General features: G+C 40.5%; 1 protein-coding gene across 6 annotated transcripts in view; it reads right to left on the minus strand.

Annotated features, from left to right (window-relative positions):
- The window catches only part of ino80 (INO80 complex ATPase subunit), a 241,676-nt gene that overhangs the window by 156,794 nt on the left and 65,416 nt on the right, over positions 1–19,466 (minus strand). For all 6 annotated transcript variants that reach the window (XR_011886757.1, XM_072264538.1, XM_072264545.1 and 3 more), the window contains exons 5-10: positions 17,503–17,655; positions 14,918–15,038; positions 13,609–13,817; positions 9,338–9,391; positions 7,940–8,143; positions 2,402–2,597 (exon numbers count right to left, since the gene is read on the minus strand). Coding sequence is in view for 5 of the 6 variants with exons in the window: in XM_072264538.1 (XP_072120639.1) it covers positions 2,402–2,597; positions 7,940–8,143; positions 9,338–9,391; positions 13,609–13,817; positions 14,918–15,038; positions 17,503–17,655 (937 nt within the window). In the remaining variant the exon portion in view is untranslated. The remainder of the gene's footprint in view (positions 1–2,401; positions 2,598–7,939; positions 8,144–9,337; positions 9,392–13,608; positions 13,818–14,917; positions 15,039–17,502; positions 17,656–19,466) is intronic.

Genomic DNA, 19,466 nt, shown 5'->3' on the forward strand with positions numbered 1-19,466 from the left:
CCTTCACATGCACATAGATAGAATTGAGCAACATCCACTTAATGTTGCACGAGGACTTTTTCTTGTTAAGAGTCAATACATCACGACTTCTGCTGATGCTCAATATGTTCTTGCAGCATGATGTACAGATGCATGATGCAGATTCAAACAATTCTCAAATTTTCACAGCTGACTTAACGGAATCAAATTAATTGTTAGAAAAAAAATTTGGCATTTGGAAAGAAGATGCACAGAGGAATAAAAATATGAAAAACACTTCACTTCAACTTAATTTTGAGGAAAACTAGACTAATAACCTGAATCTCTTCTGAAGACTATGTAAAACATTTTAACCACTTGTATGTGACCAGGTTCTGTACATCTGAGAAACACAGGAAGACAAAACCCAAGCTTATTCAGTCCGTGTAGTTCCTGCTCCAACAACTACCAGGGAGGGTCAATATTGATGCCAATTTAAAAGAAAGCAATTTGATCTGGCACTTGTATGCATTGTCATCTCAGTTTGCTTTGGTCTTGGAGACTCAATAACAATGAGAAACAAAGGATTGTAGCCTGTTGTCTGCTCTTAATATTACATCTGTAACAGACTGCATCTTCGTACTCCAGATCCAAACACAAGTCAAAAGGTCAAGGTGCCATAAAACATGTGACATCATTACAGAGGAGTCCCACCAGGATGCTGCCAAAATGAAGTGTTTCACTTAAAATGAGAGAGGATAGGCTGTGTTTGTTTTCCTTGGAGCAGAAGCTGAAGAGGGAACCAGATAGAGCTATGCAAAATTATGAGGGGTCCGAATAAAATGTGTTTAAGACACCAGTATACAAAGGACCCGGAACTGGAGGGAACAGGTTTAGGACAAGGTTTAAGAACTTTGGAAGAGGATTCAACCAAATTATTTTTCCCACCCAGATGATAGTTGTAATTTGGACGCACTATCTGAAAAAATGGTGGAGGCAAGAATTCTCAAAATTTAAATAGCAAGACAAGCACTTAAATCAAGGTCTAGTAGGCTACAGGTCACAAGTTGGTAAATGGGGTTCCATTTCTGTGTTGTATGACTATGACACTGAACTCAAAAGTACACTTGATCTCAAACAAGTGTACTGAAGTCAAGCGTACTTCAATGAATTAACTTTGCAACCCCATTATTTCCTATCAATTGATTTCAATTCATGTCAATGCATCACACAAAAAACTTGCACTACAATTTTACACTAACCTTTCATAAGTCTTCAATTAAACCATTTCTGAAAAACTAGATAGCCAACATAAAATAGTTTTCCATTAAACCGCAAGTCATTCGACGCATTAAATTTTCCTTCATCCACATACCCAGTTACATCCTTAAAAACTCCAACTGGATGTCAAACATGATTGCTCTTTCAGAAATCTATGTTGATTTTGTCTAATCCTGTTTATATTATCCAAGTGTCCTGACATATCTTCCTTTAAAATAGCTGTTTAAATTTTCTCTACAACTAATATTGTTAATCAGTACAGTTTATTGTCTCATTTATCCATTAATTTCTTAAATAAGGTCATATTTGCCACCAATACAAGGAAACTACCTTTAGAATTCTGTAAAAATGATTACAAATGCATATCTACCTCTAGGTTACCTCTTATAGCATTCTTTTCCCTCTTACTGCAGTTTGAAACACTTGGGACCTGACTGATGCTGAGTCACAGAAAATTCAGACCACATACTTTGCCAATGATCTGTCTTTGAGCAAGAGGGCTATTCATTAGGTATAGATACTCTCCTGATCATAAAAGGAAGAATTGGACACACCTGAGGCTGCACTGTTAGGTTAATTAGCTATAGTCCAGTATAGATTCTAGTTAACTCATTAGATTCTCAATAGTTCCCCACCTTCAGTATGTTCTTGGAACCTAAACATTTTGCGAAGTTACTTAGGTTGTCTTGTGTAGGACCAATTTATTTGTTTAAATGCTTTCAAAGTAGCAACTAGGGAAACAGACTGAGTGAAATATATCAAAAAATATCACAGCTTTAAATTAGCTCTGGCTCAGCTGGTAACAGTCTACTCTCCAGAGATACAAGCACAAAGATCTTGACCAACACTCTATGTAGCATAATGAGAAGAGACGAGATATTACTTTGAGGCTTGGTCTTTTCTGTTATGGATCAAAATACTCCCATATGATATTTCTAAAAGCAGTGGAGTTATTACATTGTCTAGAAAAAAATATGGCCCTGAAACAACACTGTAAAAATATAATTTGTTTTCACATGGGTATGCACAAAATGGTTGTAATTTTCCCCACACTAGAACAAAAACTAATCTAATTAAAGCTATTTGTTAACTCTGAAGTGGATTGGAGCATAAACAAGTCTTACTTTTCCCCTCCCCAAGATAAATTGTGACACATTCTTACCGTAATCCTCTTGACTGACATTAACCATAACACCACCTCCTATGTCAATCTGTCGGTACATTACATTGTCATCTAGCTTCATCAAGATTTCTTCCTGCAATGCATCATTCCCAGGCGTTCGCTTCCGGCTCATAAAATGTGCATACAGCTCTGTTTGTGTGATTAGAAAGTTCAACTTCCGCTGTTGCCTTTTCGCCTAGAAATGAAAAAGAGCAGGGTAAGGTTTGTCTTGTGGAAATGCGACAACCTTGGGGAAAAAGTTAGAGACAAAGGTCTAGTATCAAATGAAAAACAAGGAAGTTTTGATTAATGTTAATGGATACCTACAACCATTATTTTTGTTTAATTTGCCCTTGCACTTTCAGGTCTCCAACAAGGATTATTTCAACATTTCTGAGATTATATTTGACAGATTTTAAAATTGAACCATGTAATAATACCTTAAAGTTTAATTTATAATAAATATAAAAACACAAAAGGTTCAAAAAAAAACATCTGCCAAGTCTCAGAATTCAGATCCATTTCTTTGCCCATCATAATTTTTTAACTTGGCAAATATAGTTGCTACTCGAAGAAGTGGATTGAAACAATTTCAAAACAGTACCAACACCACAATGCCCCAAAATCTTTCCATTTGAACCCCTTTCAAGCTCTGTCTCTCAAGCTATATAAAACAAAAAACTTGACCAGTCAGAGGTTGGAGATTGGTGGGCGGGGGGGGGGGGGCATGCAGGAAGAACTGGGGTCCTTACTGGTGACTACTGAAGCAAAGTTTTCATTGAGAGGGACCTTGTAGCATGTGAAGACAGTGTAGAACAGACTAATATGCTGGAACATGTCAATGTACAGATTTGAAGTATTCTGTTCCGTTCTGGTCACCTCATTATAAGAAGGATATGAAAATTTGAGAGTGGGTGCAGAGCAGTTAGCCTGGATTACAAAGCGTGTTTATGAGAAACATTAGACATTAGGGTGGGCAGATGTCAGAGGTACAGAAGGTCAGATGCATGGAACATGCTGCCAGGAGGAGTGGTGGTAAAGGCATGTACATTAGCAACATTTAACTCCTTGATAGGCACATGGATGAAGGGAAAATTGAGATTTTTGTAAGAGGGAAGCATTAGATTGATCTTGGAGTAGGTTAAAAGGTCAGTGCATCATGAGCTAAGGAGTTGTACCATGCTGTACTGGTCTATGTTAAACATTTATGTCAGAATTGGAATCAGAATCTGGTTTAATATCACTGTCATAGACAATAGGTGCAGGAGTAGGCCAATCAGCCCTTTGAGCCAGCACCGCCATTCACTGTGATCATGGCTGATCATCCACTATCAGTATCCAGTTCCTGCCTTATCCCCATAACCTTTGATTCGACTATCTTTAAGAGCTCTATCCATCTCTTTTTTGAAAGCATCCAGAGACTTGGCCTCCACAGCCTTCTGGGGCAGAGCATTCCATATATCCACCACTCTCTGGGTGAAAAAATTTTTCCTCAACTCCATTCTAAATGGCCTACCCCTTATTCTTAAACTGTGGCCTCTGGTTCTGGAATCACCCATTAGCAGGAACATGCTTTCTGCCTCCAGCATGTCTAATCCCTTAATAATCTTATATGTTTCAATAAGATCCCCTCTCAGCCTTCTAAATTCCAGAGTATACAAGCCCAGTTGCTCCAATCTTTTGACATATGAAAGTCCCGCCATCTCGGGAATTAACCTTGTGAACCTACGATGCACTTCCTCAATAGCAAGAATGTCCTTCCTCAAAATTTGGAGACCAAAACTGCACACAGTACTCCAGGTGTGGTCTCACCAAGGCCCTGTACAGCTGCAGAAGGACCTCTTTGCTCTTATACTCAATTCCCCTTGTTATGAAGGCCAGCATGCTATTAGCTTTCTTCACTGCCTGCTGTACTTGCATGCTTGCTTTCAGTGACTGATGTACAAGAACACCTAGATCTCATTGTGCTTCCCCTTTTCCTAACTTGACTCCATTTAGATAATGATCTGCCTTCCCGTTCTTACCACCAAAGTGGATAATTTCACATATATCCACATTAAACTGCATCTGCCACATATCTGCCCACTCACCCAGCCTGTCCAAGTCACCCTGCATTCTCATAACATCCTCCTCACATTTCATAGGTCGTGAAATTTGGAGTTTTGTGGCAGGAGTACATTGCAATACATAATAAAAATACTACAAAAAGAGAGCAAAAATAAGGTTTATATAGTGAGATAGCATTCATGGATTCAATGTCCATTCAAAAATCTGATGACCGAGGGGAAGAAGCTGTTCCTGAAGCATCAAGCGTGTCTTCAGGCTCCTGCACCTCCTCCTTGATGAGAAGAGGGCATGTCCTGGGTGATGGGAGTCCTTAATGATAGATGTTGTCTTTTTGAGACATCGCTTTTTCAGTGTCCTTGATGCTGGGGTGGTTAGTGCCCATGATGGAGCTGACAGAGTTTTCAACTTTCTTCAGTTTTTGCCAATCTTTTGCCCTTCCATACCAGATGGCTGTGCAACCAATTAGAATGCTCTCCATGGTGCATTTGTAGAAATTTGCAAATTGTCTTTAGTGACAGAGCAAGTTTCAAACTCTGAATGAAATTTAGCCACTGGTATGCCTTCTTGTCAATGTGTTGGGCCCAGGATAGATCTTCAGAGAGGTTGACAACCAGGAACTTGAAACTGCTCACCCTTTCCACTTCCAATCCCCTATTGAGGACTAGTGCATTCCTTCAGCTTCCCCTTCTCAAAGTTCACAATCAGTTCCTTGGTCTTACTTACGTTGAGTGCAAGGTTGTTGCTGTGGCATCACTGAACCATCTGATCAACTTGTACTCCTGTACAAGTTTCTTGTCACCATCTGAAAAACTGCCAACAGTTATAACATCAACAAATTTATAGATGATGTTTGAGCTGTGCACAGCCACACAGCCCTGGGTGTAGGGAGAGTAGAGCAGTGGGCTAACTACGCATCTTTGAGGTGGGCCAGTGGTAATTGTCAGCGAGGAGATGTTATTTCCCATCTGCAAAGACTGGTCTCCTGGTGAGAAGTCAAGGAACCAGTTGTAGATCCCATGTATGGAGCCTGTTGATTAGAACTGAGGGTATGATTGTGTTGAGCACTAAGTTGTAGTCAATAAACAGCAGCCAGACACAAGTGCTGCTATTGTCCAGGTGATCCAAGGCAGAGTGGAGAGCCAGTGAGATTGATCTGCTGTAGACTTATTGTGGCAATAGGAAAATTGCAGCAGGTCCAAGTCCTTGCTCAAGCAGTTGATACTGGCCATGACCAACTTGTCAAAGAACTTCATCACAGTGGATGTGAGTGCAACTGGGCAATAGTTGTTAAGGCAGCTTACTCTGCTCTTCTTGGGCACAGGCATGATTTTTGCCCTTTTGAAGGAGGTGGGAACCTCCGACTGCAACAGTAAGAGAATGAAGATGTTCTTAAACACTCCCACCAGCTGGTTGGCACATATTTACAGTACCCTACCAGGTACACCATCAGGACCTGAGATCTTGAGAGGGTTTATCTCTTGAAAAATGTTCTGATATCAGCCTCCAAGAGAGATCACAATCGCTAGATGCTATAAGGTTTCGCATAGGTGCAGTTTTATTCTCCCTTTCCAAGCTTCCATAAAAAGGCATTGAGCTCACCTGGAAGTCAAACATCACAGCCATTCCTGACGTTAGGTTTCACTTCGTTGGAAGTAATAACCTTCAAACCCTTCCAAAGCTGATGTGCATCCAATTCCATCTCTAACTTCAATCAGAATTATTTTTTCTGTTCTTAAAATAGCCTTTTGCAGGTCATATTGGGACTTCTTGTACAGTTCTGGGTCACTGGTTTCAAAATGTGACAGATCTCACCCTCAGCAGACTACGAATCTGCAGGTTCATCCACAGCTTTTGCTTTGGGTATGTCGTCAAAGACACACACTCATCCACACAGGTCTTGATGAAGTCAGTGATAACTGTGGCATATTCCTCCATATTCAAAGATGAATCATTGAATATTGTCCAGGCCACCAACTCAAAGCAGTCCTGAAAGTACTTCTCCATCTACCTTGACCATAACTTCTTGATCCTCAACCGTGGTGCTGCAGTCTTTAGTCTCTGGCTATATGCCAGGAGTAAAGTACAGCCAGGTGATCAGACTTTCCAAAGTGTGGGTGTGGGATGGCATGGAAAGCATTCTTGATGGTAGTAGAACAGTAAAGAGCGCTGAGTCCCCTTGTTCCACAGATGATATGTCGGTGGTAGTTGTTCAGAGATTTCTTCAACCTGGGCAAGTTGAAATCCACTGCAATGATTGGGAGGTTATCCGGGGGTGCTGTTTCGTGACTACTGATTATGGTGCTCAGCCTCTCTTGTGCCTGCCTACGTCGCCTTGAGGTGTAATGTACACTGCCACTAAAATGATGGTGGAAAACCTCCTCAGCAGATGATTGCTAGATGTTTTAGGTTGTGTGACCAGGGTTGAGGCAGAAGCCATCGGGTTAGTCATTCTCCGCAAAGACAACTTTGTACATTCTCAGTCAAGAGTCTTGCACAAACTGTTGGCCAAGTTCCAGATTTCTGACCATTAACATGACACCATTTGCCCAAGCTGTACACCATATCCATCAGTATTCAGACTATCAATTTGCTCCAAATTCTTCACCCTATTTGTGTTTAATACAACTTCACATGTGATTTCTTTCAAACCTTATTTAAATATTTGTTAACGATGAACTGGAAAACTGAGCTCTGATGAACTTCATTTCTGACTAAATCACATTTCAATCTAAATTTGCAAAATGTCCTACATGATATTTGTCCCTTAATTTCACAGAACTTAATACTTTGCCACAGTCTTCAATGTGAGATTTTCAAAGCAAGTACTCATCAACCACCAAGTAGAAGATATCTTACAACCAAGCTAGTAAGACAGAGAGTCCATTTCCTAACACCATACTAAATATTGAGAGAACACAAACTACCATTATTCACTGCCCACATGACACTCTAGCAACCTCCCCTCAATTCATATCAACCAATGAGTTCAAAATTTCTCATATCTAATCCCTTCCTAGCAAATTAATTCTTTCCCATCCTGTCCCTATCATTTTACAAAATCCAACTGTCGAACATAAGGAATTGTAGTTCACGTAAAATTGCAATTGCATACTTCTGTAATTCTCTGTCTAAACCTCCCCACAGTTCAGAGCCACTTCTTAACACTTTTAAACTTGAAATCCACATTTATCCAAAACTTACATGCACTACCTTAGCAAAGTATCATTGTGCAAGAATTTTGCAGTGCTTTCCAGTTTTTAAAGGTGCTATACATATTTTGGGTTTGTTTGGAAAGCCTGTGATTTCTATGTCATATACTTCCATTCAGCTACATACCTCCATCCGTCAGCCAGAAGTAAACAATCAACAGTCAGAGGCTCTATCTTAAATGAAAGGTCTACTATTTTTCCTCTCTGGTTTTATCCTTTAACAAATATTTACTGTTAAATCAAGTGCTAAAAAACTTCAAACCTCACGCATCTCTTCATCCAGTTTCCGCTGTTCCAGGGCTTCTTTCTCTGCCCGTTTCCGATGTTCCTTCTCTACTTTATCATATTTTTTCCAGTACAACAACATCTCTTTGGTCAGCCTGCGAGCTCGTGGTAGCGTTTCTTTACAATTCTTTTGTGCCTGGATGGCAGCCCTCCGCACTTCTCGCATACACTGGTGTGCCAGCTGGCAAAAGACAAAAAGCACAAATATAGCGATACATAAAAATATCAAACATAAAATCAAACAAATGGTTCTACCATCAATGCTGGTTGTCACTGTCACTTGTGTTTATGGGAAGCAGCAAACTACTTAAAACCCTTGTTCTCAAAACAACATTCACATGACACATCCTCAGCCACTGATAAGATATAGATAGAAAGATACGTTATTGATCCCAAAGGAAATTACAGTCATAGTAGCATTACAAGTACAAAGATATAAACATTAGAAGAGAAGTAGAAAGAATAAAAGATAAGTTACTACAAACAGTCTGGGGGGGGGGGGGTCACCACTTCCCCAGTTATAGGTTGACTCATTATAGAGCCTAATGGCCGAGGGTAAGAATGACCTCTTATAGTGCTCTTTGCTAACACAGTTGTCTTAGACTAAAAGTGTTACTCTGTTTAGCCAAGTGGCATGCAGAGGGTGAGAAACATCGTCCAGAACTGACAGGATTTTCTGTAGGGTCCTTTGTTCTACTACAGCTTCCAGTGTGTCTAGTTTTGACTCCTATAGCAGAGCCAGCCTTTCTAATCTGTTCATTGAGCCTGTTGGCATCACCTGTGTTGATGTCATTGTCCCAGCACACCACTGCACAGAAGATTGTACTGGCAACAACAGACTGGTAGAACATGAGAAGGCGAGGCCTGCATACTCCAAAGGACCTCAGTCTCCTCAGGCAGTAGAGGCGACTCTGGCCCTTCTTGTACACAGCCTCTGTGTTGGTGCTCCACTCAGTCTGTATTCCACGTGCACCCCCAGGTACCCGTAGGTCCTCACCACATCCACACCATCAATAGTAACATCAAATTGCTCTACACTGTACTGAAGCAATTTACAGTAACTGGCCTTTGATATAGATCGAAATCTTGCGATAACACCATAATAGAAGAGCTCTGTGCTCTGCAGTCAACATTTATGCCTGTACATTTAAGGGAAAATTCTCATGGAATACTGTGCAAATTGATAAGTTCCATCCATTTAATAACAACTAATTGTAGAAGCTGGGGTACATAATCCCATACCATATCGCACTTCCATCAGCACCTCACTACCCTGTACCCAAAAGCCCCAACCATTCCACTACTTGGGAGTGGAATTATTTTGAGCTGTCCCATTAATTTCCCTCAATTTACCATGTTTTTGTGAGTGACCTACCTTCTTGGTGTTGGTGAGAACCATGTTGCGCGCTGAGGATTTCTGCTTGTAGACCTGCAAAAACCCAAAAGGAAATCAGACATTCCTCAACATGATACCCACCCTGCCTGACTGAACCAGTGTAAATCAAACTAGAATTCCCATACTACCTCTCATCCTTAACCACACTTCACCTTGGAATAATCTCTCCCCTTCCATGCATTTTTATCATCTACAGGAAATATTCTAGAATCCTAACGAATACAGAAGAATACAGAGGTCGGAAGACCCACACACAATATCCCAGGTGAAATCTCAAGGTGGGGCCCTGTTTAATTTCACAGACCCCTCTGTTAATGGTAAGCACCCATGGGACAATAAAGATTCGGAACCCTTGCACTAAAGTTTCTTTACCCTAGCTCTCAACTCCTCTTGTAATAAAAGCTAGCATACTGCTTAGCTTACTAATTGCTTGTTGCACTTACATGTTAACTTTAGGGAGGTTCCTATAAACATTAATACTTCAATTTCTCACCATTTAAAAACAAAATAGACCACCTTTTCATTTGTCCTACCAAGTGACTGGCCTCTCCTTTTATTTCCACAATATTTTATCTGCCATTTCTTTACCCATGTCCTGCTGCAAAACCCTTTGCACTCTCCTCACAGAAATCTAGCTTTGTATCATCAGCACACTTGATAAATTACACTAGATCTCCTTATCCTAAATCATTGAAGTTGATTGTGAATATCTGGGGTCCCCCACCTGTCTGTGACACCCACTAGATATCAACTTCAAACCACAAAAGTTTATTTTGATGTTTTCCATCTGTTAACCAATCTTTAATTCATGCCAGTATTATATTGCACTCTGCCTCATGTGTTCCAGTCTAGTTTAATATGTGGCTCCTTATCAAAGACCTTCCAGAGAGCCCGTATACACTACATTGACTCAGTCCCCATCGTTTCTGCTAGTTGCAATCTCAAGAGTGCTAACGAATTTCTCAAACTCCATTTCCATATCGCAAATTACTCTAATTCTGCCCATTCTTATTAATAATTCCTCTGTCATCAATTTCTTAATCATAGATTCTAGAATTTTACTTACTATCCATATCAAGATGATTCATACTTACATCCATGCTTAATCATCCATTTCCATAGAGCTTATATTTACTACCTCAGTCTTGAATATATGACAGTATTACTAAATGACAACTATTGGATTCGTTATCTTCAAATCGTTAGGATGTAGTCAATCATGTTTTAGCAAAACCAAGGAGCTAACTACTGACTTCAGGGGGAGGAAACCAGAAGTCCATGAACAAGTCTAATCAGAGGATCAGAGCTGGAGAGGATCAACAACTTCAAATTCCTTGGTGTTATCATTTCAGAGGACCTGTCCTGGGCCCAGCATGCAAGTGCAATTACGAAGAAAGCACAGCAACGCCTCTACTTCCTTAAGAGTTTGCAAACATTTGGCATGACATCTAAAACTTTGACAAACTTGTACAGATGTATGGTGGAGAGCATATTGACTGGTTGCATCACAGCCTGGTATGAAAACATCAATGGTCTTGAACAGAAAATCCTACAAAAGGTAGTGGATACAGCCCAGCCCATCATAGGTAAAACCCTCCCCACCATTGAGCATATTCACATGAAGCATTGTCACAGGAAACCAGCATCCATCACCAGAGACCATCTCTTCTCACTGCCATCAGGAAGGTGGTACAGGAGCTTCAGGAGACTCACCACCAGGTTAAGGAAGTTATTACCAGTCAACCAGGCTCTTGAATCAAAAGGGATAGTTTCAGTCACTCCATCATCAAAATATTCCCACAACCTATGGTCTCATTTTCAAGGACTCTTCATCTTATGTTCTCAATATTTATTACTGATTTATTATCATTATTTTCTTCTTTTCGTATTCGCAGTTTGTTGCCTTGTGCACACTGGTTGAATGCCCATGTTGCTGTTATCGATTCTATTATCGATTTATTGAGTATACCCGCAAGAAAGTGAACCTCAGAGTTATATATTGTGATATAAATATACTTTGATAACAAATCTACATTGAACTTTAATTTTAAATGAACTTGGTCAATATTTTTTCAGCTTCTCATTCACTCTAGTTCTCACTTTCCATCATTATTCAGTGGTATTCCGTGTATTCTTCTGTGAACAAATCTCAAACCATAAAATAATTTCTTGGGTCAAGGGCACAATAAACTGATATTTCTTATTTTTCTTTTTACCAATCTTTCCCTTTTTACATACATCAAAAAGCTTTTGCGATTTATCTGCGTTTTTCTTTTAGTTACTTTCATGTTCTTTCTTTCCCTTATCTATTGTTGGTACACCTTTTGATGACTTTTCAAACCTTTTTATTGTTCTTTTCAGCAATATTACACAATCTTTTCAATTAAAAATTTTAAGTACTGTACCTCAAAAACTACCATCTGACCAACACTGCCTGGTGCAATGTGGTGTCTTAAAGGAATATTTATGAACTAGATAAAATTTTTTAAATGTTAGACACTTTTTAACTGTTATATATTTTAATATAGTTTGGCAATCTACCATTGCCAGCTCACATGTTATAACTTCAGCTTTGTTTCCCATCTCTTGGTCTGAACTCCACTCTACCCAATTTAGACATCTGCACTTTCAACTTTGCCAGAACTAAATGTATAATCACATCATTCTACATGCAATGATAGGTGTTAGAAAGCATCTATCTGCCCTCTTTGCTGGAAACATTCACAAAGTCAGGCTGCGTTTAAGCAAAGACAGGTAATATTTCAGCTGAGTACCCTTTATTAGAAATGGAAAAGCGAAAACTAATTTTCACTTCAAAAGATGGCAGGAAAGGACTACAGAAAACAATGGAAATATCCGTGATACACGAGGAAATCTGCAGATGCTGGAATTTCAAGCAACACACATAAAAGTTGCTGGTGAACGCAGCAGGCCAGGCAGCATCTCTAGGAAGAGGTACAGTCGACGTTTCAGGCCGAGACCCTTCGTCAGGACTAACTGAAAGAAGAGCTAGTAAGAGATTTGAAAGTGGGAGGGGGAGGGGGGAAAAAGCCCAAAGGATGGGTAAGGGATATAGTGAGAGAGGCAGAGGGAGAAAAAGGAGAGAGATAAAAAGAATGTGTGTATATAAATAAATAACGGATGGGGTACGATGGGGAGGGCTAATGAACATTGACTTCTCAAACTTCTGCTAATGCCCCACCTCCCCCTCGTGCCCCATCTGTTATTTATTTATATACACACATTCTTTTTCTCTCTCTCCTTTTTCTCCCTCTGTCCCTCTCACTATACCCCTTGCCCATCCTCTGGGCTTTTTCTCTGCCCCGCCTTTTCTTTCTCCCTGGGCCTCCTGTCCCATGATCCTCTCGTATCCCTTTTGCCTATCACCTGTCCAGCTCTTGGCTCCATCCCTCCCCCTCCTGTCTTCTCCTATCATTTCAGATCTCCCCCTCCCCCTTTCAAATCTCTTACTCACTCTTCCTTCAGTTAGTCCTGACGAAGGGTCTCGGCCTGAAACGTCGACTGCACCTCTTCCTACAGATGCTGCCTGGCCTGCTGCGTTCACCAGCAACTTTGAGGTGTGTTGCTAAAATTGCAATCCACTTCCTTACTATAGACTCAAATTGCAGGTTAACCTTCAGAACCCTCTGCAAGGATCCCCAAGTTTCTTTGTACCCGATTTCAGAATTTGCTCTCCATTTAGAAAATAACTTACGCTTTTTTCTTTTAAAGCGCATAATCATACACTATATTCCATCTGCCACATTCTCCTTATCAATCCAAGTCCTTCTACAGACTCCCTGCTCCTCCACCCTCCACTTATATTTGTAGCGTCTGCAAACTTGGCCACAAAGTCATCAATTGTGTCATTCAGATCATTAAGATATAACATGAAAGGAAGTGATCCCAGCACCAACCCCTCCAAATCAGCATTAATCACTGGCAGCCAACAGAGGAGGGTTTCCTGTATTCCCACATTTTGCATCCTGCCAGTCAGCCACTTTTCTATCCATCCAGCATCTTTCCTGCAATACCATGGGCTCTTAACTTCTTTCACAGCCTTGTCAAAGGCCTTTTGCAAATCTTGATTTTCCATTTACTCTTCCCATGATGTACCCTCAACTCACTTGAAAAACATTATGGATGGAAATATGCAGGAAACCTCTACCATTTGACAGCACAGTTTGACTCAAGAGAGATCAGCCACATCACTTGCTCAGTACACTATATAACACTGTACATGTTCTCACCTTAGGAACCTCTTTTTTTGCAATACTGAGCCACACCTTGCGTCGCCGTGCATTCAACTGCTCCAGATTAAGGTGCTTTTTCTTTGAACCTGGAGGAGGAGCGTCATGGGAGAATTTGGCAAATATTTTCATCTCTGCCCTCCGTGGGGATTCTTCAGAAGAATGCTCCTCCTCACGCTTCCTCTTCTTCTTCACTTTCTTTAGTTTAGCTGAAAAAAAATTATATTCAACTTTCACCTCCTCAGATACATCATGAATTTCACACCATCTGCACACCTATGTACAGTATTGTCCATATCCACCCCATTCACTCAATAAATACTCCATCCCCACACCTCACAAAACACACTACAACGAGAGCAATGTTGGTTGAAATCACCTTCTTTGTGTAATATGAGCCCCAGGCTATGGCATATCAAAGCAATGCAACCTCGTAAGATGAAACAAGCTTCTCAACAAAAGCTTACTTCATGTTTACTATCATTTTTTTAAAATTATGTTCAACTAGTGCTCAGAAAGATATTCCTTTTGTCCTGTTTGACTTCAAAGATGACCACTGCCCCAGCAGACTAACAGACCCAGGGCTCTGGCCAACAGGCCTCGACTTCCGGTTCGCCGATGGCAGGACCTGAAACACCAGGCCTCAAACTCTGGACTCCCTGATCCACGAAACTAGGGGGTCACTGGACCTCATTTCTCCTGCCCAGACAGAACCTGCTGACAACTTGATGAACATGGGGATGTTTGGGGGGGGGGGGAGGAGGAAGGGTGTGGGGGGGGGAGGGTGTGGGGGGAAGGAGGAAGGGTGTGGGGGGAAGGAAGGGTGTGGGGGGAAGGAAGGGTGTGGGGGGAAGGAAGGGTGTGGGGGGAAGGAAGGGTGTGGGGGGAAGGAAGGGTGTGGGGGGGCACCAGGCTCACCCAACGCTGGTCTGCCGGTCTGACATACGGCCAGAAATCTCCATCCACTGATGTTCCACATCAGCGTCACCGGCCTTCAAATGTGGAGTGGAGATGCAAGACTCCGCCTGTCCTTTAATTCATCCATTCTTCCTAAACTCTAACCTGACCCCTAAACTTCCCTCTCTATCCCCAAAGCCATTCCCATAAGCTCAAAAAAGTACTGAGCTGCAACCTCAAAGGAGGTTGCAGCTCTGTGCCATCTTGAAACTTACATCAAACACCACCAAAGTAGTAATTAATAGAATATTTCTGCTTTCAAAGAGCAGTTATTTATTCCACGGAAAACTACAATGGGATGAAACAAAATAAATAGCAACCATGATCTTTATGGCAGACTGATGCAACTCACCCTTGATCTTTTTCTCTTCTTTTTTCTTCTTCCTGCTAGGACCTAGGACATGGCGTTGTTGCTCATAAAAATGGTCATGCATGGATAGCAGTCCAGTGCTGTAGTATTGGTACTGCTGGAGCTGGAGACCATAAACAATTAATGCAATTCTTCAGAACATCAAACCTATTCAGCATCAGATTATCGTACACATTACAGACCTATGACAACAAATTAACATCCCAGCACAATTACAAAACAAAATGGGATGAGTGCAGGGAAGGGCAATGGGAATGCAGGAAGGATTTTAAACCGTTCCTACAGTAGCTGCAAATCAGTAAATTTGAAGGACCAGCAATGGTGTAGAATAGGGCAAACAATTACGCAAGACCAGGAAAGATCAGCATGTTTTGAATAATCTGGCTTATTAGCGTAGGGCAACATTGAAATAATTGTACCTAGGTTTCAGAGACACAGATGAGGATTTCACATAACAGGCAGAGGTAAATGCTGCTACAGAAATAAGGTCTACAATAAAGAGAACCTGGGATTAGATGAACCATTTCAGATGACAAGCAATTTCTTTCAACATAAAAACTATTTTGTTGGCAGACCTACAGAAGGTAATGATTCCAGATTTCCCCAAGTTTAACTGGGGATAAAGTGAATTATTGAAAACAGATGTCAAAGGAAAAGGAAGAATCGAGGGTAAATGGATGAGGAGCTGAACCAGATATCACAGTGTTCACATGTAATCAAATGTAACATGAGACGATATATAGCCAGTAAGATGATGGCTGCCCTTTACTTCTGTCACTCTGCATTGAGACCACATCCCATGATTGCCTCCATATCTAAATGTCCATCATTCCCTGTCTTTGCCCAGCAAACAAACCTTTGATAAAGAATACAGGGGATACAACCTACTTCAACCAAATCTATTTATCAATCGCCATACTTCTGGGATCCAACCATCTATGGTTCAAAAAAATTAACAACCATATTCAGCTGCACTGATATCCATCAGCCTCAAATATCCCCTCTCATTTTACCGGCATCTTATGTACATTATTTACTATACCGCCAATCACAGATTAACATAGAAAAGTAAGCCATTGGGCAATCCTTTAAGAGCTACGCCCATAAACTCTTTACACATCCTTTTGGATTTTTTCTCCTTCATGTATTTATCTAATTTTCTTTCAAAGACTGATGGAAGAACTCGGTAGACCAACAGCATTTGTGGAAGCAAAGGGACAGATGACACTGAGTCAAAACACTGCATCAAGACTGACTGAGGAGGGAAGATGGCCAGTCTGTACAAGTTAAAGAGAATAGCAAGATGGAGAACAGTAGACGATAGGTAGAACAAGATTTTCTTGGCATGGGGTGGCTGGGAAACACAGGGCAGATGTAACCAAGTGGGGAGGGTGGGAGCAGTTTTGAGAGAGGTGGGTGGGTGATCGATAGAACCACAAAGAACAAGATTACTCAGATGGAAGCCAAGTGGAAGTAAATGGTCGAGAGAAGCTGTGAGGAGACGGGCAGAACCAGAAAAGGGAGGAACGATTGGCAGGTACATCCCCCCTCATCAATCTCGTTCCACCATTGACCCTCCAGCCTCTGTCTCATTCCCCCACCCCACCCCCACCTTTTAATTCTACATGCTGGCCATCTTTTCCCTACATTAAGCTTCGATGCAGATCATAATTCTGATTTCTTTCAATAGTTTAGTTTCTGCTCCAGATTCTAGCTTCTGCAGTCCTTCTGACACCATTACAGGTGCTCTATTCCAAATCCAAAACAGTTGTTTACACAGTTGCTCCACATTGGTGCTTGTGCCCAAAAGCCTTTGTAATCTGGTTCTCAGCTTCTCTGCTGTTGCAAGACACAGGATTACTTTTAAGAACTCTGCCCACAGTTTATAATATTAAACATCATCACATCTTTTTGCCTCAATTGAGAAAATCCAACTCGTATTCTGCAGCTTATAACAAGGAGAAATCCCACATCCTCAAAAATTGCTCTTCTGTACTGCTAAAACTTTTACACCCTTCTGAGCACTCTGTCTGCTTAAATGTGCATCTGCTGTGGCAAAAAACTGCATTTGATTTAGCATAACTTATTGGCAATTTATCTATTTACAAGTATCAAGATGGCTAACGTAGATATGTGGTTCTCAGCACAAAACATTACAATTACCAGTAAGCAGATCCCCTGCAATAGGTATGAAGAGATAAACAAATGGGGAAATGCCAACACAGTCAACAAACCAAAAGTTAAGCCACAAAACATATCCTAAGCTCTTTCTTCAACAAAAGGAACATCATGGTGACTCCTCTCTTCCTATCAGATAACTCTCCCAATGAATTGCTTCCATCAATTCCCAAATATCACTGCTTTGTTGTGCAAACCCCACATCCAAGTGACACAACTTGGTTAACGGCCAGGATCATAGTGACTTAATAACAAATCATACTTCAATCATTTTCTCCATTCGTCAACCGTGATGACCATTAGTGATCCCCAATATATCAAAGTAACAACGCTCCCAACCACCCCACAAAGAGCAACAGATCTAAGTGATATATGTTAGAAATTTTTACCTCTCTGATGCTGTGCACCCTGTTCTGGTGCAATTTTCTGTACTTATGCAGACGTAACATATCATGCAACTCTTCTTTGCTGAGGGTGAATTCCCCCTCGGTATCATCAACATCAGTGTTCGAGTCTGATGTCTCATTACTCAAGAGAATGTTCTATAGAAAGGAGAAATAAATGAAAATAAATCTGACTTAGTAGGCTAACCCACAAAGTAACTTACATGAAGCGAATACAAGTAACATCAAAGAGCAAGAACCCTGGACTTACACCAAAGAACATGATACCAGGATTAAAATGTCTAATGATATTGACTCTTAATGTGCACAACATTCCAAATCATATGTTCCATGCTACTCAATCACTCTGCTTCAATCATCAACTGCTGTATTTTGTCACACCAAAACCTCTGCACGGAAAATCAGTTTCCCAACTCTGTTTAATCTCTTGTAATAACATATGCTTATCCCAAATCCATCAATTACTGGATGCACGATGCTTCCTGCTACTGTCCCATCTCTTTAAAGATGTACAAAATCACTATGCAACTTGTATACTACAAAAGCAGCTTTCAGTCCCATTTCATATTTACATCTCCCATGTTTTGCGAAAATGCCTATATAATCTCAAAGTCAAAGAACATGGAAACAGGCCCTTTGGTCCAATTCATCCATGCTGACCAAAATCCCTGTCTGCACTTACCTCTTTGCCCCATATCACTCTGAACATTTCCTTGCTATGTACCTATCCAAATGCTTGTTTTAAAGCACTATGACTGTACCTAGCAGCTCACTCTATCTACCCTTCAGTAGGTGAAAATCTTGCCCTTAATTTCTCATTTAAATAACATTCCTCTCACTTCAAACTTGTGCTTTCTCATTTTAGACTCAACTACCTTTGGGGAAAAAAGACCAATTTTTCTATGCCCCTTCTATAACAATTCTCTATGCACTTCATAATTTTATAAATCTTCCCAAGATCACCCCTCAGCCTACTGCACTCCCAGCCTATAAAATCTCTAACTGAAGCCCTCCATTGTAGCCAACATTGTGGTCAAGTACAGTTCTCTCCCTAGTAGGATTCCTTACACACTGCTTTAAAAACTTATCCTGGGTACGTAGAACAATTTCACTCATCCAGGCCTCTTATACAAAGGCAAACCAGTCAGTATTGACATTAAACTAACTCATTACTACAACCCCATTGTTTTTAGATCCTCCTGCCATTTGTCTACATGTTGTTCTTCCAAATCTCACCAACTAGTTGGAGGCCTATGGCATAATCCCATCAAAGTGATCATTCTTTTCTTCTTTCTAAACTCTACTCATGTTACTTCCTTTGCTCAGCTCTCCAGAATATCCACAGTACTGCTGTAACGCAGTACATCACCTTTTCCTCTCTGGAAATATATGTCACACCTGAACATGCTACATCCAGCAATACTGAGCTGCCATTCCTGCCCTTTCATTAATCCTCTTTCATCATCCTTGTGCACAGTCCATGCATATCAATGGTAACCAGCTCTGTTCCTCTGTTAGTATTTATAGCTTCTCAACCATTTCCCATTCCATTTGGCCATTTATCCAGGCGTGATCTGTTCAAAGCTCAGTTCAGAGCTCAACAGAACCAATGGTACACAAAAATAACTGGTTTATAAAATATCATATGTATTTATATGTAATATGTTTTTTTTTATTATTGTCTTCTTAATCTTATTGTGTTTTTTGTGCTGCATCAGATCCAGAATAACTATCATTTTGTTCTTTACTCTTGGGTAAATGACATTAAACAATCTTGATTAGTTGAGTGTGTGCCTGAAATCAAGAAATGGAGTTAAGGTTGAACTGTCTGGTTTCAGCCTCTCTGATGCTCAGTTGGCTGAGAATTCAAATAATATTTATTTATTCTTAAAAGAATTATCATTGATAGTGAAGCTAATCTCTTAACTTTTTATGAGTTTCCGTATGTT

This window comes from Mobula birostris, chromosome 1, assembly GCF_030028105.1.
Source record: "Mobula birostris isolate sMobBir1 chromosome 1, sMobBir1.hap1, whole genome shotgun sequence".
In the NCBI taxonomy this organism is placed as follows: domain Eukaryota; kingdom Metazoa; phylum Chordata; class Chondrichthyes; order Myliobatiformes; family Myliobatidae; genus Mobula; species Mobula birostris.